Source organism: Macaca thibetana, chromosome 20 (genome assembly GCF_024542745.1).
Source record: "Macaca thibetana thibetana isolate TM-01 chromosome 20, ASM2454274v1, whole genome shotgun sequence".
In the NCBI taxonomy this organism is placed as follows: domain Eukaryota; kingdom Metazoa; phylum Chordata; class Mammalia; order Primates; family Cercopithecidae; genus Macaca; species Macaca thibetana.
Window position 1 is genome coordinate 52,421,652 of NC_065597.1, and position 21,813 is coordinate 52,443,464.

At 45.7% G+C, this 21,813-nt stretch overlaps 1 protein-coding gene across 1 annotated transcript in view; it reads left to right on the forward strand.

Annotated features, from left to right (window-relative positions):
• Positions 1 to 21,813, forward strand: part of ARHGAP17 (Rho GTPase activating protein 17) — a 177,795-nt gene that overhangs the window by 151,329 nt on the left and 4,653 nt on the right. The window contains exons 15-19 of the mRNA XM_050773405.1: positions 676 to 767; positions 2,873 to 3,029; positions 5,707 to 5,940; positions 9,689 to 9,858; positions 13,952 to 14,572. Of these exons, the coding sequence (XP_050629362.1) occupies positions 676 to 767; positions 2,873 to 3,029; positions 5,707 to 5,940; positions 9,689 to 9,858; positions 13,952 to 14,572 (1,274 nt within the window). The remainder of the gene's footprint in view (positions 1 to 675; positions 768 to 2,872; positions 3,030 to 5,706; positions 5,941 to 9,688; positions 9,859 to 13,951; positions 14,573 to 21,813) is intronic.

Sequence of the window (21,813 nt, forward strand, 5' to 3'; positions counted from 1 at the left end):
GAACATAGCTACCACCCATGTGTGATGCTGTTCCAGTGGGAAAGTGCAACCCTCATTCCAGACCAGTTCCAGACCAGTTTAAAACCGGCATTTGACACAGCATTGGTGACTGACTGGTTTCACTGCCCCACCAGGGTCTGTGTGTAGCGGACACTGTGGTTGTTGTCACAGTGCAATTGAAGGAGCAGCCAAGCCAGAGTCATTTTTTCCTGGGTGATCACAGCCACGTTCATAGACCAGGACCATGTGAATTTGATCTTTTTTTTTTTGAGATGGAGTTTCACTCTGTCACCAGGCTGGAGTGCAGTGGCGTGATCTCAGCTCACTGCAACCTCCACCTTCCGGATTCAAGTGATTCTCCTGCCTCAGCCTCCCGAGTAGCTGGGACTACAGGCATGCACCACCACACCCGGCTAATTTTTGTGTTTTTAGTAGAGATGGGGTTTCACCATGTTGGCCAGGATGGTCTCGATCTCTTGACCTTGTGATCCGCCTGCCTCAGCCTCCCAAAGTGCTGGGATTACAGGTGTGAACCACCGCACCCAGCCAGTGAATTTGATTTGTGCATCTTTTAAATATTTTATCCTTTAAAAATAATTGAATTGCCCTGACACAACCAGCAGAAATTAGATGCTGCCTATGGGAAGTATTTTAATTTTGTGAACTTCTTTGCAGAACACTTGCTGAAATGGCAGCAGCCACATCCGTCCATGTGGTTGCAGTGATTGAACCCATCATTCAGCACGCCGACTGGTTCTTCCCTGAAGGTAATTGTCATTTCAGTTTCATTGACTGCCAAAGCAATGTGATAATCGTACAAAAAAGTCTTCTTAAAGAAGAAAATACATCTGTAATCCTTCTTCATGATTATATAATTGGTCTCACATTTTTCACGTTTCTTTCCAGCCTTTGTTCATTACATTTGTATTTTGACATAATGGTAATCATATTGTATTGTCTTTCACTCAGTTTCACTAAAACATAGCCAGTCAGTGTACGTTGAATACCCACTAGGTGCCATATGTTTGCTGGTGAAGCACGCTGCCTTCCCTGGGGGAGCTCCGGCCACTGGAGAAGACAGCCACGTGAACAGATAAATTCTAACACATGGTAAATTAGAAGATAGGTGGATAGAGAAAGATTTGACAAACTCAGGTGCTGGGAAAAGGGAGCCAGGGATTGGTTTTTAGAAGAGGTGATGCTGAATATGCAGGCGGTTTTCACTTGGAAGAGGGCTTTTTGTTTCTCTTGCTAGATTATGGATTTGCCCATAGGTAGGAGATAAAGCAGAAAAGGTTGATCAGGGCCAGTTAGTGAAGGCCTGAGTTCGCTGTGTCAGGAAATTAGTATTTCATCCTGTTGGCAATAGATTTTCAAACTAGGTTTGTTGCAGTCCTGAGATCCACAGAGGTTCCCATGGCCCCCTTTGGGGATGCTGGCCAGGCAAGTGTTAGAACTCTGGATCCCCCACACCTACTTCCCCCAGAGCAGCCCTGCTGCCATGTCCCGTGGGGTGCAAGCCCCACGATACCCATCTTTTCTTCACCACTGTTTTGTCACCATCAAGAGTCACGCCTCATTCTTGTATGTTGCCCCTGGAAGATGGGATGGATGAATGAAGGCTAGCATTCTGCTCAAGATTTCCTTTGAGGAAATGAGTCTTGCAAAAACTGCTAGAGGCAGTATAAACTTGATGTTGCCTTTTTTTTTTTTTCCCCAAGATTTAATAGAGTGAAAACAGAGCTCCCATACAAAGGGAGGAGACCCAAAGAGGATAGCCGTTGCTGGCTCGAATGCCAGTAATGTTCATATCCTCATCATTGTCCCTCCCACTGTGCTCTCAGGCAATAGATGATTGGCTATTTCTTTACCTCCTGTTTTTGCTTAATTAGCAAATTTTAGTGAGCTCTCTTTACTACCTGATTGGTCGGGTGTGAGCTAAGTTACAAGCCCCATGTTTAAAGGTAGATGCGGTCACCTTCCCAGCTAGGCTTAGGGATTCTTAGTCGGCCTAGGAAATCCAGCTAGTCCTCTCTCAGTCCCCCCTCTCAACAGGAAAACCCAAGTGCTGTTGGGGAGGTTGGCTGACGACCGCTCTAACTGCTTTCTGCTGCATTGGGGCATAGTAGGAGGTTGTGCAGTTGAGATTTCCTTGGGAGGGGTGCCTTCAATGTCATTAACTTTATGTTGCCTTATATTTCTATTTTATATCAAAGTATAAATATCTTTTTTTTTTTTTTTTTTTTTTTTTTTTTTTGAGACGGAGTCTCACTCTGTCACCCAGGCTGGGGTGCAGTGGCAAGATCTCGGCCCACTGCAACCTCTGCCTCCCAAGTTCAAGCAGTTCTTCTGCCTCAGCCTCCTGAATAGCTGGGTTTACAGGCATACATCACCACACCCAGCTAATTTTTTGTATTTTTAGTAGAGATGGGGTTTCACTTTCTTGGCCAGGCTGGTCTTGAACTCCTGACCTCAAGTGATCCGCCTGCCTCAGCCTCCCAAAGTGCTGGGATTGCAGTCATGAGCCGCCATGCCCAGCTAAATATCTCTTTGAATGATTTAAATAAGTGATCTGTGTTCATCATCCTCTTCTGCATTCTAGATTTGTATTTTTTTTTCCACAAAGGAGAAAGCACAAAAGTTGTGTAACTTATATTCTGACCCATACTTCTTCCCCTGTCTTGTCCTCTTATGTTACTTCCCACTGGTTTGATGGACCATTCTTGCCACATGAGTGCCTGGAGCTTCCATTTTGAAATAGTGGGGACTGTGGACTGAAGAATGAGGTCCCCGTTCCAATGAGGGGTGTCCTAGAGCTCCCTCACGTGCTGTGCTCCGTGTCTCATACACTTGTTTATTTTTCCTCTTGCAGAGGTGGAATTTAATGTATCGGAAGCATTTGTACCTCTCACCACCCCGAATTCTAATCACTCTTCCCACACTGGAAACGACTCTGACTCGGGGACCCTGGAGAGGAAGCGGCCTGCTAGCATGGCGGTGATGGAAGGAGACTTGATGAAGAAGGAAAGGTATGATTCGACCATTCACTTCCAAACCAGCAGTAAATATATTGTTAGACCCATGGTATCTGGTATCGCTCAATGGACTTGGGATTTGAGAGTGGTCCCCATCCACCTGTGGCTGATGGCATCCAGATAGTTTCTGTAATTCTGCTGTAGGTCATTCCAAGCACTGATCTCCCCATAAAGTCAGTGTGTAAAGCTTGTCAGTTAACCTTTCTTCCACGTGTATTCCAGCTTAACTTGGTGGTGTACTTGGTAAACCCTGCAGTGGGACAGCATCATACACATGTTAAAATTGACCTAAATGTCCTTGAGTGGGGGGAAAGAGAAAGGAAAGTCAGTTTGATAGTGTGGACTTTTGTCCAGAATTGAGTGTGAGAACACCCACCTGGCACAGTGAGTTGAGTGATTTGGTATTTAAGGAGACATATTTCTGGTGTAATAATGGCCCCACAATGGAAGCCAACCACTGAATTTGATGTTCAGTGGGGAAAACCTCAGTATTTGCCACTTCTAGAAGAAAAAAAAATGGCAGTATTGAACTTAGTGAGAAGCAGTGTGTCTCTATATACTCTTTTCTATGGGCAATTCATGGGATTTTCAAGGGTAATTAAAACTATTTGTGATTTGTACCTTTAGATGCCAACCTGTCCCATGTGTGTGATGAAATGCCACTGTACTCACTAGGAATGCTAACAGTTAAGAGGCCTGTTGGAAGTAATATGTTTGTCTTGGTATATGAAACAATATTACTAGAAATAGTTTTACATTAAAACAAAGTAACAAACTCTTATTTTAATTGCTCAATCTTATAGTGAGGTGTGCTGTTTATTTGTTTCTTGTTCTTGGTTTTGCGCTTTTTACCCCTAGCAAAGGAGAATGCATTATTCTGTCCGTATTCTGTCCGTCCAAAATCCACATTTATTCTATGTGACATATTACCTCTCTGAACCCTCGTTCATACATTCAGTAGTATTTCCTGATGACAAACTCTACCCGTAACAAAATTAGCTTTCATATATTTTAAGTTACAGAAAACAGTGCATGAGTCTAGTTAGCACATGGCAGACAATTCTCAGTTACCTGCCTTGTGTATTCTCCCTGCCAGCTGAGCCAGTAAGCACAAGCTCAGGAAGCCAGGTATCTTTTTACTTTCTGAACTGAATGAAAAAGTTGCTAAGTTCATAGATCAGTGGGCTTAAGTGAAAAGTCAGCCTTCCTTCCACCCTATCCTCCAGCCGCATCCAGCCACCATTCCCTTCCTCAAAGCAACAGTTTTTTCCAGTCTTTTTGTTTTTTGTTTTTTTGAGACAGGGTTATGTGCCCAGGCTGGAGTGCAGTGGTATGAACATGGCTCACAGCAGCCTTGACCTCCTGGGCTTAAGCAGCTCTCCCACCTCAGCCACTTGACAGGCACACACCACCTCACCCAGCTGATTTTCTAAAAAAAGTTTTTTGTAGAGACAGGGCCTCACAATGTTTCCCAGGCTGGTCTTGAATTTCCAAGCTAAAGCGATCCTCCCGCCTTGTCCTCCCAAAGTGCTAGGATTACAGATGTGAGCCCCCGCGCCCAGCTTTTCCAGCCTTCTGTGTCTTTCAGATGTAGGGTTTGCATATGCACATAGGGTTGTTTCTACATCTCATCTCAGTTAAGAGGCAGTGTGGTGTGATAACCTTATACTACCATTGGTAGGCCTTCTGGACTTGACTTCTGTTTCATTCCCCAAAAACAGATTTGAGATGGGAACTAGGAAATATGGAAATGGGCCAGACGTGGTGACTTATGCCTGTAATCTCAGCACTTTGAGAGACCAAGGCAGGAGGATTACTTGAGGCCAGGAGTTTGAGAGCCTGGGCAATGTAGTGAGACCCCGTCTCTAAAAAAAAATTTTTTTTTTTTTTTTGGCTGGGTGCGGTGGCTCACGCCTGTAATCCCAGCACTTTGGGAGGCCGAGGCGGGCAGATCACAAGGTGAGGAGATCGAGACCATGCTGGCTAATACAGTGAAACCCCATCTCTACTAAAAAATACAAAAAATTAGCCGGATGTGGTGGTGGGCGCCTGTAGTCCCAGCTACTCGGGAGACTGAGGCAGGAGAATGGCATGAGCCGAGATCGCGCCACTGCACTCCAACCTGGGTGACAGAGCAAGACTCCGTTTCAAAAAAAAAAAAAATTTTTTTAATATCCCAGTATGGTGATGTGTGCTAGTAGTCCAAGCTGCTCCAGAGGCTGAGGCTGGAGGATAGTTTGAGCCCAGGAGTTTGACACTGTAGTGAGCTATGATTGCTCCACTGGAGTGCTAAGCACTCCAGCCTGGGTGGTGGAGTGAGACCTCGTGTCTAAAGGGGGGGGAAAAAAAAGCAGAGGAAGTACGGGGATAAACACAGTAATATGGTGTCATTCAAGATGAGGCCTGCCTGTTTGCTTCTAGCTGCTCACACCCAAATTGATCAAAGACTTTGAACAGTACCAGGGTCATTGGCTTTGCTCGGGCTCAAAGCCAAGTAGAGTTGCTTGCCTTGGTATCGGGGGTGGCCATTAGTCTGGTTCTTGCCGCTTCATGCATGCTGGGCAACTTGGGTGGCTGTCCACATGTGTGGTTTTAACTCATGTGGACCGATGGGCTTCTGTCTCAGTAGTCTGCTCGCATGGTGTGTTGACTGTTTCTTCTCTCTGTGTAGCTTTGGTGTGAAGCTTATGGACTTCCAGGCCCACCGGCGGGGTGGCACTCTAAATAGAAAGCACATATCCCCTGCTTTCCAGCCGCCACTCCCACCTACAGATGGCAGCACCGTGGCGCCCGCTGGCCCAGAGCCCCCTCCCCAGAGCTCTAGGTCTGAAAGCAGCTCTGGGGGTGGGACTGTCCCCTCCTCTGCAGGCATACTGGAGCAGGGGCCGAGCCCAGGTGACGGCAGGTAAGGAGGCCGACTTCTGCTGGCAGTGGAGGCTGGACGCCCCAACCTACTTGCAGGTGGTGGCCTTTGGGCACGGCATCCACGGCCCAAAGAACTGCTCCAGCATGGAGTGAACAGATTTGCTTTCACTCCTCTGGTTGGCAAAAGACGGAAAAAAAGACTATGAATGGCTCGCTTCTTTTTATGTTTTCCAAAGAAAGCAACATTGGTTTGCGTTCTTTGCCACACTGCTTTGGTGCTGGAAACCGGAAGGCAGTGGGTGTCTCATAGTGTGTTAAGCCTCTGTCACCTGTTTGATGGACACTGTCAGCATTTATGTACTATCTGTTCGTTGTCATCCAGTGTGCTAACCAGGAAGCATTTGAATGTGGCAAGTTAGTTAAATTTTAGTATTACTAGTATTTATTCACTCATTCATTCATTGATTCAGTCAGACAGATTGACCAAGTCACTGATATGTGCTGGCCACTGTGCTGGGCACATGAGGTGACTAAGACTTCACTCCACACCCCCAGATTTCAGTCTTATAGGGCAGTTGATCCATGAGTCCAAGGTGGAAAATAAGATGGTAGCTTTTCTTTTTTCTTTTCTTTCTTTTTTTTTTTTTTTTCTGAGACTGCGTCTTGCTCTGTTGCCCAGGCTGGAGTTCAATGGCATGATCGTAGCTCACTGCACCCTCCGCCTCCTAGGCCCAAGCAATCCTCCTACGTAAGCCTGCCAAGTAGCTGGGATTACAGGTGCTTGTCACCATGCCCAGCTAATTTTTTTTATTTTTTTGTAAAGATGGGGTAAACATAGATGCCCTAGGTTACCCAGGCTGATCTCGAACTCCTGGCCTCAAGTAATCTTCCTGCCTCAGCCTTCGAAAATAGTGGAATTACAGGCGTGAGCCACCATGCCTGCCTGGTAGATTTTCTTAAAAGTCTCTTTTAGTTGCTTAACCTTTGGATTAGCCACCTGGAGTGGGCTGCAAATGGATAGCAACTTTTAAGAAAAGGCACCTTGAACCTGAGTTTTTTTTTGTTTTTGTTTTTGTTTTTGTTTTTTGAGACAGAGTCCCACTCTGTCGCCTAGGCTGGAGTGCAACCAGATCTTGGGTCACTGCAACCTCCCCTCTTGGGTTCACGTGATTCTCTTATCTCAGCCTCCCAAGTAGCTGGGATTACAGGCACACACCACCATGCCCGGCTAATTTTTTTGTATTTTTAGTAGAGACAGGGTTTCACCATGTTGGTCAGGCTGGTCTCAAACTCCTGACCTCAGGTGATCCACCTGCCTCGGCCTCCCAAAATGCTGGGATTACAGGTGTGAGCCACTGCACCCGGCCAGAACTTGAGATTTTTATTTAATTGACATTAATTCAGTTCTCCATACTGATCCAGGCAGATAACCACCAGAGGCTACTTCAGGTGGCATCCCTTGTGGTTTGGAACTGACCGCTGCTCAGCTCTGCACACGTGCGCCAAAATTTCTGTTGTCATGTGTTCTGCACTGGCCACCCACAACACACCGAATGATCACACACGAAGTAAAATAAACACACACAGAACAAGGACAGGCCGTTTATCCACACGTTTATTTCCCACGCAGAGTGATGAATTTGCCTTGGAAGAACTCCTTTCTCTTCGTCCTTGGGATGAGCAAGGGAGAGCCTCGTGTGTGAAGCTGCTCATGAGATAGGAATCTTGTTTCACCATTTAAACTGAATGCTGAATGCTTTGTGCATTCCTGAATTCCATTTTCCTCACCTTGGGAAAGTTTACTATGGCATTAAAAAAAATTAAGGCTTCAGACTTCATAGGGCTTCCCATGCACGTCATAGGCTCCACGTTAGCTTGTCAATAATTGTACCCCATGTGTATACTTGTTTTGGTTTAAATTGTTTTGTTTGAAGGGAAAAAGTCTAAGCGAATTCACTTATTTTCTTTTTCTTGTTTTTGTTTTTTATTTTTATTTATTTATTTTTTTGAGACAAAGTCTCACTCTGTTGCCCAGGCTGGAAAGCAGTAGTGCAGTCTTGGCTCACTGCAACCTCCGCCTCCTGGGTTCAAATGATTCTCCTGCCTCAGCCTCCGGAGTAGCTGGAATTACAGGCATGCACCACAATGCCCGGCTAATTTTTGTGTTTTCAGTAGAGATGGGGTTTCACCATGTTTGCCAGGCTGATCGCGATCTCCTGACCTCAAGTGATCCACCCGCCTTGGCCTCCCAAAGTGCTGGGATTACAGGCGTGAGCTGCTGCCCCGGCCTGTTTTTTGTCTTGTTTTATTTTTCAGACAGGGTCTTGCTCTGTCACCCACACTGGAGGGCAGTGGCGTGATCATGGCTCACTACAGCCTTTTAATCTCCCAGGCTCAAGCAACGTTCCCACCTCAGCCTCCCAGCTGGGACTATACTCGTGCACCCCCATGCCCTGCTAATTTTTAAAATTTTTTGTCGTAACAAGGTCTTACTGTGTTGCCCAGGCTGGTCTTGAATCCTGGTCTCAAGCAATCCTCCGTCCTCCGCCTGCCAAAGTGCTGGGATTACAGGCATGAGCCACCACGACCAGCCAATTTACATATTTTCATTTCCTTGTGACATTCAATTTGTTTAATCAAGGCTAAATGTATTGTTTAAGACAATAATTAGTCTTAACGCAGAAGGACAAATGGAATGTCAGTCATTTTGCTTTTTTTTTTTTGAGACAGGATCTCGCTCTGTCCCCTGGGCTGGAGTGCAGTGGCATGATCGTGACTCACGGCAACCTCCACCTCCTGGATTCAAGTGATTCTCCCACCTCAGCCTCTAGAGTAGCTGGGACTACAGGCGTGAGCCACCACACCTGGCTAATATTTGCATTTTTGGTAGAGACGGGGTTTCACCATGTTGGCCAGGCTGGTCTCGAACTCCTGACCTCAAGTGATCCACCCGCCTCAGCCTCCCAAAGTGCTGGCATTATAGGCATGAGTCACTGTGCCCGGCCTGCTCTTTGTTTTTTTATACTGTATTCTGTAGGTATTTTAATGTACATTACGCTAATGTTATTCACTCTTTGGTGACCTTGACAAAATGGAGCTTTAATGTTTGGTATAAAAAGTTCTGGGCCAGGAAACAGGAAGCCTGAGTTCTGATCTCTATCCTGCTGCCACCAACTCTGGACTTCGAGTAGTCATTTAGCCTCTGAGTTCTCCTTCAGTTCAAGTTATTGATAATAATCAAGCCCTTTATCATTTAGAGTCCTATTTTACTGTGGCTTTTGCTTAGTTTTGTATAGTATATATGTCAACATCTAAAAGCCCTTTCATGATATTAATAGTACTGCCCAATTTAAGTCCAAACACAGTAGAGCTGAAAACTCTGCATTGGTTGCTTTGAAATGATCTCTCTCATGATAGTGGAGTGGCAGAGTCGTTGGAGTCCAGTCTGTTGCAATGAATCTCATAAAATAAATAGTCCTATAGTCCCAGCTACTCAGGATGCTGAGGCAGGAGGATTGCTTGAGTCTGGAAATTTGAGACCAACCTGGGCAACATAGCAAGATCCCATCTCTTAAAAAAAAAAATGACACCAAGTATACATTAGCTCTTTATATGGCACCAAGTAAACACTAGCTTTATAAGCCCAGTGCGAGCTAGTTAGAATTTCAGATCCTTTTCCTTCCTGCCGAAGTGAAAACTCTGCTTGGAATCTTATGTTTTATGTGCAGTATGTTCAGATTTTCTAGCTGGGATTGTCTGACGTCTAACTGGGCTTTTACTCCTGTTAGTCCTCCCAAACCTAAGGATCCTGCATCTGCAGCTGCGCCAGCACCAGGGAGAAACAACAGTCAGATAGCCTCTGGCCAAAACCAGGCCCAGGCAGCTGCCGGCTCCCACCAGCTCTCCCTGGGCCCACCTCACAGTGCTGCGGGGCCCAGCCCGCATACTCTGCGCCGAGGTAAGCAGCCACCCTCCTCCTTGCCCTCAGGGAAGGTTGTGCAGACCTCTGTAAGTTAGTGTGAGGATTCAGATGGTGAGGCTTGCGGCCAGATCTTTTCTATGTCTGTTGTAAAATGGCAAGCAGAAAATTCAGTCATTCAAGAGAAAAGTCATAAAAGAAAAAGGAAAAAATCGAGAACAGAAAAACAGACATTTAGCTTTTCCTTAGGCGCGACAAAGCTTAACAAACAAGTCAGTTCTGCAGAAATGCTCCCAGTTTTCCTGGTGTCCCAAGCCCTCACTCTGTCTGGAGACCACCACAGCCTCTGTACTTCTCAGCTTTGTGAGTCTGGGAGCCACTGTTGCCTCAGAATTGGGCTGAGAGCTTTCTAGGTCCTGATGGACAGAATGTGAACTGCTCCCACCTGTCTCCCCTGCAGTCCTCCAACCAGCAGCCAGGGGAGTTGCTTTAAAACTCCAAGCAGATCATGTCATCTGTTGGTTAAACTCTTCAGTGGCTTCCATGCAAACTTCTCACCCCGGATTCTCTGTGCTCTGGTGGGGCCTACCTCTGAGCCCAGAGCTTACGCTCCCCCTCTCAACACACTCTGCTCTTGGTTCCTTGAATGAAGTAGGCTCATCCCTCCTTAGGGCTTCCAGAACATTCTGTCCCATATCTTCACATGGTTTCTTCTTAACATTCAGGTCTCACCTCAAAAATCACTTCTTCTGGCTGGATATGGTGGCTCACACCTGTAATCCCAGCACTTTGGGAGGCTGAGGCAGGAAGATCGCTTGAGGCCAGGAGTTGGAGACCAATCTGGTCAATATAGTGAGAGCCCACCTCTACAAAAAAATGTTTTAAAAATTAACTGGGTGTGGTGACACACACCTATAGCCCCAGCTACTCAGGAGGCTGAGGCAGGAGGATCTCTTGAGCCCAGGAGGTCGAGCCTGCAGTAAGCTATGATAGCACCACCACACTCCAGCCTGGACAACAGAGTGAGACCCCATCTCTAAAATAAAAAAGAGAGGCCAGGTGCAGTGGCTCACACCAGTAATCCCAGCACTTTGGGAGGCCGGGGTGGGCAGATCGCTTGAGCCAGGAGTTCAAGACCAGCCTGACCAACATGTTGAAACCCCATCTCTACTAAAAATACAAAAATTAGCCGGGTGTGGTGCTGCACGCCTGTGGTCCCAGCTGAAGAGGCTGAGGCAGGAGAATCGCTTGGACCTGGGAGGCAGAGGTTGCAGTGAGCCAAGACTGTACCACTGTACCCCAGCCTGGTCAACAGAGCAAGACGCCGTCTCAAAAAAAAAATAGATGAAATTCACTGTGTCTGTCTATGAAAGCATGGTCTTTATAAAGCACGACACAAATGTTAGTGGAATTTCTACAAATTATAGGCAGGGAGGCAGATTCGGGTCCACTTCTTGGTTGCAGACCCCCACTTTATCCTTCTTAAGGCTGTCTCTCTGAGCCACCGTCATCTTATCAGGATCTCAGCTGATCCTTGAGGGAAGTTAGTCTTCTGTACCTAGATTCCAGGTGTGACTCTGGTTTTGGGTTACGAAGACTCTTTTCCTCATAGCCACATTCGGAGTCTTTCCTGCTTCCGGAAATCACAGCTCCCAGGCTTCTTCACAAGATGGGTTTGATTCTTTTTGCCTTACCCACCCCCTGTGCCTCTGAGGTGGTCTCAGACAAGGCCTCCCTTTCTCCCAGCCCCCTCCCTCGGACACTCTGCTCCCATGCTCCCGCTCCTCATCCTCTTCACACCCTTAAATGTCAGGAATGAACTTTTATTCAGTGTGAATTTGCAATTATTATTGCTTAGAACAGAAAACTAGACTTTTTTTTAAAATGCTGATGGCATTCCGGAGTACAGCTAATGTAAGCTGGTTGGTGGTTTCTGAGTTCCAGGGTTGGAAGTTCCAGACCAGTGTAGCAGAGTACACTTTATTTTTTCTTTCTTTCTTTTTCCTTTCTTATGTTTTTTAGAGGCAGGGTCTTATTCTCTCACCCATGCTGGAATACAGTGGTGTGATAATAGCTCACTGCGACCTTCAGCCACTGGACTCAAGTGATCCTCCCACTTTGGCCTCTCAAAGTGCTGGTACTACAAGCACATGCCACCATGCCTGGCCGCTTTGTTTATTTGTTTGTAGAGTCAGGATCTCACTGTGTTGCCCAGGCTGGTCTTGAGTGATCTTCCTGCCTCAGCCAGTCAGAGTGCTGGGATTATAAGCATGAGCCACCGAAACTTTACCCTTTTTAATCCTGAATTCTGGGACCTGTAAACAGGCAGCCGAGGAATAGAGGAAGGAGGACGAGGAAAAAGCATTCAGGGAGTCCACATGTCATGGGCAGGAGTCTCTGTTCTGCCCCTTACTAGCTGTGTGGCCTGTTACCAAACACTGGCCCTCTTCACGCCTCAGTTTTCTTCTCTGTGAAAATGGCGATTACAGAGCTTGCCCTGCAATGAGCTTATGAGACTTGAATGAGATAATTTATATAAATTATAATGTGCATAATTTATGTAAAAGGCCTTACTTGGTACTGGTGATACGTGAACAGTGATACATGTTCATTTCTTTCCTTCATTTCCTTCTCTTTTTTCTTGGGGAACCGGTAGGATCTTAGCAGAGTTTGAAAAAGGCTAAAGTCTCTCCTTTCCCCTACCCCTCCCAGCCCGAAACCAGAGCCCCAGGTCTGTCGTTTTCCTCCTGCCCTCCTCAGTACCAGGTTCCCCTCCCTGATCTCAGCTGGTGTAGGGAGGAGAGTGATGTGATTCAGCTCTCTTTAGAGAAATAATTCTAAGGCAACTCTTCCACATTTATTCACGCTTTTGTCCAGGACATATCTGTTAACTCCAATGCTTCCGGAATTGGTAGAAGTTCTGTTATTAAGACCAGTCAAACCAATCAAGCTCTCGAGGAGAAGGTGGCGTGGGGTCAGGGGTCATGTTACGTCGGGTGAACCAGTCCTGCTTGGTGGTCCCTCCTGGCTGTTCTTGCCTTTTTCTGTGTCTTCCCATGGGGACCTAACGAGGAGGCTGCTAAGCGGGCTGAGGGCAGCACTTCCGTGTTATTCGGGTGGCCTCTGTTAACAGTTTTCTTCTTGTTGAATTTTCAGAACGATAGACCTTTAAAGCCCTTTCAAATGTGCAGAATGTACTTAATTTTTAAAATAAACTTGTTAGTTTGGAGTAATTTTGAATAGAAAAGTTGCAAAGATAATGCTGAGAGTTCCTGTATACCCCTTACTCAGTTTCCCCTGTTGTTAATGTGTTACATGACCATGGTACCTTTACCCCAGCTCAGAAATCAACATTGGGCCAGTCCTACCACCCCACCCCCGCCTTTTTTTTTTTTTTTTTTTTTTTTTTAAATGGTCTCGCTCTGCTGCCCAGGCTGGAGTTCAGTGGTGTGATTACAGCTCCCTGCAGCCTTGGACTTCCCGGGCTCACGTGATCCTCCCACCTCAGCCTCATGAGTAGCTGGGATTACAGGCGCACACCACCACTCCCAGCTAATTTTTTTATTTTTTGTAGAGATGGAGTTTTGCCGCGTTGCCCAGGCTGGCCTTGAACTCCTGCGCTAAAGTGATCTGCCTGCTTTGGCCTCCCAAAGTGCTGAGATTACGGGCGTGAGCCACTGCACCTCGCAGTTCATTACCATTAACTAGACTCCACATTTTATTCAGATTTCCCCAGTTTTTCCATTCATGTCCATTTTCTGTCCCAGGATCTCATCCAGGAGCCCACATTGCATGTAGTCATCGTATCTTCTTAGTCTCCTTCGGTCTGTGACACGTTCTCCCTCTTTCTGTGCTTTTCTATGGCCTTGACGGTTTTGGAGAGTACTGGTCAGGCCTTTTGAAGAAAGGCCTTCAATTTGTGTTTGTCAGATGTTCTTCTGATGGTTAGACTAGGGTTATGGGTTCTGGGGAGGAAGACACAGTGTGGTGCCCTCCTGACCACCTCTCATCAGAGGCACGTGGTGCTGTGGTTTATTACTGGCGGGGTTAAATTTGGGCTCCTGGCCACGGTGGTGGTGGTGGTTGCTGCCTCACTGTTCCTACTGAAAGGTGTTTTTCTCTCTTTGTGCAGCCGTTAAGAAACCCGCTCCAGCACCCCCGAAACCAGGCAACCCACCTCCTGGCCACCCCGGGGGCCAGAGTTCTTCAGGAACATCTCAGCATCCACCCAGTCTGTCACCAAAGCCACCCACCCGAAGCCCCTCTCCTCCCACTCAGCACACGGGCCAGCCTCCAGGCCAGCCCTCCGCCCCCTCCCAGCTTTCAGCACCCCGGAGGTACTCCAGCAGCCTGTCTCCAATCCAAGCTCCCAATCACCCGCCACCACAGCCCCCTACGCAGGCCACGCCGCTGATGCACACCAAGCCCAATAGCCAGGGCCCTCCCAACCCCATGGCATTGCCCAGTGAGCATGGACTTGAGCAGCCATCTCACACCCCTCCCCAAACTCCAACGCCCCCCAGTACTCCGCCTCTAGGGAAACAGAACCCCAGCCTGCCAGCTCCTCAGACCCTGGCGGGGGGTAACCTTGAGACTGCACAGCCACATGCTGGAACCTTACCGAGACCGAGACCAGTACCAAAGCCAAGGAACCGGCCCAGCGTGCCCCCACCCCCCCATCCTCCTGGTGTCCACTCAGCTGGGGACAGCAGCCTCACCAACGCAGCACCGACAGCTTCCAAGATAGTAACGGGTAAGTAGGACATCAATGTCCATGTTTCCCTGTCTGCTCTACATTGCTTTAGTACTACTCCATTTTATTTAAGCTTTGATTTATACCAGGCGTCAGCAAACTGCACCTGCAAGCCAAACCTGTCCTGCAGCCAGTTTTTGTCATTAAAGTTTTATTGGAACACAGCTACAGCCATTTGTTAACATATTGTCTGTGCCTGCATTGGTGCTATAACAGCGGAGTTGGATCGTCGTGACCAGAGATCATATGGCCCACAAAGTTGGAAACATTTACTACCTGGTCCTTTAAGTTTGCCAACCCCTGACTTACAGTTGCTTGTGTGTTTAAGACCTACGTACGATTTTTCTAAACATAATGCGTTTTAATCCAGGTGGAAGGTATTTTACAACACGAGCATGAACTTTCTTAGTGAATTCCTCATTAAAATGCTTAAACAGTACTTCTAAGTACTTCTAAGAGTAAAAATGTTCATATTAAGTACAGAATTTCAGGTATAACTTTAAAAAACATGATTTATGCCAAATCGAATGCTCCAAAAGGGAGATCTCAGGGTACAGTCATATCAGAGTGCTGGCCTCTAATGGCTTGGGAGGGAAGAGTGAAGAGTTTCCTATAGACCCAGTGGGAACCTGTTTTGAAGTGGTGGTGATTGTACAGGTTTTAGTGGACTACCTAATGGCATATTTTTAATAGTCTAGAACATGAACACTTGATTTAAGATTTCAAAAATGTATCCATCCCAAATGCTCTAATTTATTATTTTATTTAAGGATGGATATGGGGTTTTCTACTGTGTTTTAAAAAATGGTAATTAGGGGCCTCAAATAATTTCTTACAGCAGCCCAGTTTAAATTGTTCTAAGTGGAGGCACTTTTGGAAAAGAAGCTGAAGTATACCTCTGGGCTTTCCAACCATATTGAGTGACTTTGCAGCTAAAAATGTGCCGAAGGTTTCCATTAATCCAAAGGGTGACGGTTAACTGATTCTAACAATATCTTTTAATAACTTTTTTCAGGAATTTAATACATAATTTGCACATGTTAAAAATGGTTAATAACTTTTTTTCTGATGACATCAGAGCTTTTACTTTGAAAACAACACAGCCATGTTGGTTTGTTTGTTTGTTTCCCAATAGATGCCCTTCCTGGTGCCCTCACAGGTGGGGAAGGTGTCCAGGACTAAGGTCTGTAACGGCCCGAGCAGCTTGTCCCACAGCTCCACACGCTCCTGCGTAGCCATGTTTTGCATATGTGCTTTTGACTGTGTGCTCAGGAGCAACCTTTAGACCCTGTGCCCTGACAGCCAGTGAGCCATCCCTCTGTAGCATATAGACTTGTCTTTATTTTTATCAGAAGCACTTTGAGCTGCAGTGCTTCAAATTCAAGGAGTAGATGTCAGTAGATCAAGAGCCTGATTTTAAGCTGCTCTTGAAGAGTATCTTCTTTCTTAGGGGCCAGGCACAGTGGCTGGTGCCTGTAGTCCCAGTACTTTGAGTGGCTGAGGCAGGAGGATTGCTTGAGCCCAGGAGTTCGAGACTGCAGTGTTAGTGATTGTGTCACTGCTGGCTGCATTCCAGTCTGCATGACAGAGTGAGACCCTGTCTCTTTAAAAAAAAAAAAAAAAAAAAGGAATATCTTTTGTCTTTTTGGTGAGCCTCTTACCAGCAGTCTACTCTTCCCAGTGTGACCTACCTGTCACTGATGGGCTCACCAGCATCCAACCAAAGAGGACCCGGGCGCCGTCAGCACGGGAGGAAATTGTGTCCTTTGTGTCTTGAGCTTTAATTTTAAATTTTTGTATCTTAAGTGCAAGTTAACTGCATGGAGCTTCTTAATTTGATATTTTAAATTCTCAAGGCCAAAAAATTTAAAAAATCTTCCCCCAAATACCCTACACAGAATTCTTTTAAATTCCTTTGCATTCTAGCATGCTTCCATTTTGCTTTATTAAACCATATGAACTTTTTAAAAGGCACTGTGAGCTCATCCAAGTCTGCCGCTGGGTCTACATGTGGACAGCATAAGGCCCTCATTATGTGTACAGCTGCTTTAGTCAGCTGACCTGAGCCTTACGCCTACTGTGGGGCCCTTAGCCGGAGTGCTCACAGCTTAGGTCTGAGTAAGACTTTCTGTAGGAACCGGAAGTGGAAAACCAGAGCGTAGCCTTCAAAACAGGGAGGAGGCCCAGGCGCGATTCCACAGTTTCATGCTTGTGACACACCAAAATATTATTCTCAGATATTTCCTTCTTTTTAAATGAAAGATTCCAAACCAGAAGTATGCCTATTCTTTAATACCATTGTTACCAGAAGTTTACTTTATTGATCTGCTACAACACTGTAATGTGCTGCTGTAATTATTAGATAAGTGAAATTTTACATTAAAAGTATATTTCCCTAAGATATTAGCTATTTAAAAACCAATCTATGCTATGAATTCTCCTAACTCAAGAAATTCCAGGTCATCACAGTTATCTTTATATTACAGAATTAACCTGTACTATCTTAAAATCCCCTGGCCTGCCATTGAAAGTACACAGAAGGCCAACATTTAGAATTTTTGAATCTGCTAGTGTTGATCATACTGCTATTAACCATTCTTGGATATAGCCGTTAGGTTTTTCAAGGAGGAAAAAAATATAACTTCCTTGGACAGGATGGTCCTTTATTATGACATAATGTTTTCACTTAGAAAACTTTAGATGGACAAATTCCTGAAAACAGGTTATTCCTTTAGAATTGGATTAAGTTAGAGTTTTAAAGAGTTGGGTTAAGGCTCATGGGATTAATATAAACTCTTGGGGGAGATTATTGTTGCCAAGCAGGTTTGGCAGCCAGCTTCTCACAGCTCAGCACCAGCACTGGAGGATGCCGGGATTCTGGCATCATTTTGAGTCTCCTGTTAATTGTGACTCTAGAGAGCAGTAAGAGTTTTAATTCCCATGGAAAAGAGTTTACATCTTGCTACTTTTGAAGTAATAGATTTTAGCAAAGAGTATTCTAATTTAAACGTTTTATTAAATAATTTAGATGTATGACCTGCCATATTCAGTAAGAACTGAGATTGGAATATTTAATGGTAAGGAAAAGGCACCTGATTGGCCATTGCATTTTTGCTATTTGATGATCATATTTGTGCACTCACGCCTGTTACTAACCGGCCACCCTAACCCTGCCTGCTTGCGTCCCTACTAATAGTGCATGCACTGAAGGCCTGGCTTTGTTGATGCTTGCTGCAATCATTCGGAATACTAAGTGTGTGCCCAGATGTGGAATAGGTGGTCGGTCACAGGGCTGGCCTCGTTACTTCTTTAATTTCTGTTCTTTTCCATATTCGGCAAACGAGGTATAGTAGAAAGAACACACATCATGGAGTCGGACCTGATTGAATTAGAATTTTAGCTCTTGGTATAACATAGGCCAGGCACAACCTGGCTATCTGTAAAGTGGTGACATCTGTCTAAATCGTTGAAGATCAAATAAGAGAAAGTCCAAGGTTATTCTGATAGCCAGTTACAGTTCTTAATATACAGTGGATCTAAATGAAGGCTAGCTATTTATCTTTTTTTTTTTTTTTTTTTTGAGATGGAGTCTTGCTCTGTCGCCCAGGCTGGGGTGCAATGGCGTGATCTCGGCTCACTGCAAGCTCCGCCTCCCAGGTTAAAGAGCTTCTCCTGCCTCAGCCTCCTGAGTACCTGGGATTATAGGCTCCTGCCACCACATCTGGCTATTTTTTTTATTTTTAGTAGAGATGGGGCTTCACCATGTTGGCCAGGCTGGTCTCGAACTCCTGACCTTAGGTGACCAGCTACCTCAACCTCCCAAAGTGCTGGGATTGTAGGCGTGAGCCACTGTGCCTGGCCTGCTATTTATCATTTTTATCCAGAAGAAAATAGTTTTAATCAGATTTCTATGTTAGATTCACATGTCAGGGTTTTAAAAACTCACCCGGATCCGGCCTTCTAGGACCCAAACAGAGGAGACTGGGGGTGGGACCCAGGTATCCATATTTTGATTCTGATGCATCACTTGTTTTTTTGGATCTCAGTTCTTTCATGGGTTAAAAAGACAATGCTCTGCAGAAGGAGTTAACAAGTACATTCGTATAATTTAGTGAGCCTGAGACTGTGAGGCGTTAGTCCACTGTACCACAGATAGACCATATCACTCACATAGTAGCCATAAGCCTAGACACTTTGCTGGCTAATTTCATAGTGTTTGCTTTTTAAACTCTCACCCTTCTTATGTCATGGAAGTAATGCCTTTTTAAAAATAAGCATGAGCCAGGGCGTGGTGGCTCACGTTTGTAATCCCATCACTTTGGGAGGAGGTGGGTGGATCACTTGAGGTCAGGAGTTCAAGACCAGCCTGGCCGACATGGAGAAACCTTTTCTTTACTAAAAATACAAAAAGTTAGCTGGGCGTCGTGGTGGGTGCCTGTAATCCCAGTTACTCGGGAGGCCAAGGCAGGAGAACTGCTTGAACCTGGGAGGTGGAGGTCGCAGTGAGCTGAGATCACACCACTGCACTCCAGCCTGGGTGACAGAGTGAGACTGTCTCAGATAAATAAAAATAAGCATGGATATTAAAACTCTTGAGAAATGGAAATAAGAAGAAATCAACTGTAGCTACACAATTGAAAAAGTCTGCCATTGATATTCTACTACTTTTTATTATTATTATTTTTTTGATACAGAGTCTCCCTCTGTTCCCTGGGCTGGAGTGCAGTGGTGCAATCTCGTCTCGCTGCAAGCTCTGCCTCCCGGGTTCACACCATTCTCCTGCCTCAGCCTCCCGAGTAGCTGGGACTACTGGCACCCGCCACCACGCCCAGCTAGTTTTTTGTATTTTTAGTAGAGACAGGGTTTCACCATGTTAGCCAAGATGGTCTCCATCTCCTAACCTCATGATCCGCCCACCTCGTCCTCCCAAAGTGCTGGCATTACAGGTGTGAGCCACCACGCCTGCCCCTTTTTTTCTTTTAGTTTTTCTAAAAAGGAGGTACATGAGCGTAATTATTTGACATAGACAGGTTTGAATCCTTTTATTTTACTTTACATCATATGCTCGTTCTCATATGATAATGTAATTTTTAGAACCATGGTTTTTTTGTTTGTTTTTTGTTTTGAGATGGAGTCTTGCTCTGTCACCCAGGCTGGAGTGCAGTGGCTCGAACTCGGCTCACTGCAAGCTCCGCCTCCTGGGTACACGCCAGTCTCCTATCTCAGCCTCCCGAGTAACTGGGACTACAGGCGCCCGCCACAACGCCCGGCTAATTTTTGTATTTTTAATAGAGACGGGGTTTCACCATGTTAGCCAGGATGGTCTCGATCTCTTGACCTCGTGATTCACCCACCTCAGCCTTCCAAAGTGCTGGGATTACAGGCGTGAGCCACTGTGCCCGGCCTAGAACCATGTTTTTCAGTGACTACATAATGTTTCATCAACCAGATGTATTATTACTCTTAGTTGGATATTTAAGTGGCCTCTATTTCTACTTGCAGTTGATTTTTAATAAGTAGATAATCAGAATTGTGTCAAGATAACATCCAGTGAGACTTGAACAGAATCACTCCTGAATAGTTGACTCAAAGTCGCTCGTAGCCCTGGAAAACTGACGAGAAGTCATCAGCTCCTGATAAAATTACACAATTCTACTTAGACTAAAGAGGATCAAAGCCAGATGGGTTGGACTGTGGTTCTTCTGTTTATTTGTTTTATGTATTTTTTGAGACAGTCTTGCTCTGTCGCCTACTCTGGAGTGCAGTGGTGCAATCTTGGCACACTGCAACCCCTGCCTCTCTGATTTAAGCAGTTCTCTTGCCTCAGCCTCCCAAATAGCTGGGATTATAGGTAGGTGTGGCAACACCTGGCTGATTTTTGTATTTTTAGTAGAGACGGGGTTTCGCCATATTGGCCAGGCTGGTCTCGACTCATGGCCTCAAGTGATCCATTCACTTCTGCCTCCCAAGGTGCTGGGATTACAGGCATGAGCCACCGCGCCTGGCTCCATCATTCTTAATCACCCTAACATTTTCCCTCTTTCCCAAAAGAGTTGTGTATATCCTTGGGTGTGGATCCTGTAAGTGAAGACATTATCTGAGGAAATAATGGTTTGGGTCTTAAACATTCTGGTTGGAGCTAAGTTTATATGACAGGTATTATATTGTAAAAAGGAGAAAAAGGTTATTTTAGAAAGACACCTGTTAGAACCTGCTTTTGTTTGTTTGTTTGTTTGTTTGTTTAGTCTTACTCTGTCGCTCAGACTGGAATGCAGTGATACGATCTCAGCTCACTGCAACCTCCACCTCCCAGGTTCAAGCGATTCTCCTGCCTCAGCCTCCCGAGTAGCTCAGCCTCCAAAGTCCTGGGATTACAGGCATGAGCCACTACACCCAGCCAGAATCTGCTTTTTAAAAGCACCCTAAACCTCTTTGGTTGTGAATTTATATATTCTCTGCCTTCCAAGGGCCGGTCTTTGAGGATATTGCTTGGAACTAAGTTCATACAGTAGATATTTTATTTAAAAACAAAAACAAAACAGAAAAGAGACCTCCAATAAAAGGTTTCTTTTTTTGTTTGGTTATTTGCTTTTTTTTTATTTTGAAATATAATACTTGTTATAGAAACTTAGCTCGGCCGGGCGCGGTGGCTCAAGCCTGTAATCCCAGCACTTTGGGAGGCCAAGACGGGCGGATCACGAGGTCAGGAGATCAAGACCATCCTGGCTAACACGGTGAAACCCCGTCTCTACTAAAAATACAAAAAATTAGCCAGGCGCGGTGGCGGGCGCCTGTAGTCCCAGCTACTCGGAGGCTGAGGCGGGAGAATGGCGTGAACCCGGGAGGCGGAGCTTGCAGTGAGCCGAGATCGCGCCACTGCACTCCAGCCTGGGAGACACAGCGAGACTCCGTCTCAAAAAAAAAAAAAAAAAAGAAACTTAGCTCCAAGCAGTATGCTCAAAGACCAGCCCTTCTTGGAATGCAAATAATATATAAATTCATGGCCAGAGAAGTTTAGAGGTGTTAAAAGAAAACCAGGTTCTTACAGGTGTCTTTCTAAAATAACCTTTATCTCTTTTTTACAACAATCAACCAGAGTGTTTAAGACTCAAACCGTTAACTGGTGAAGGAAGGCATTCCCTGATACCCTAGGTCTGAGAAGAGGGATGGGTGGTGGAGAGGGGGAGGGAGTTTATTCGCCCTGTAATTGTGCCTGCACCACTTACTTTCAAGGGCATATT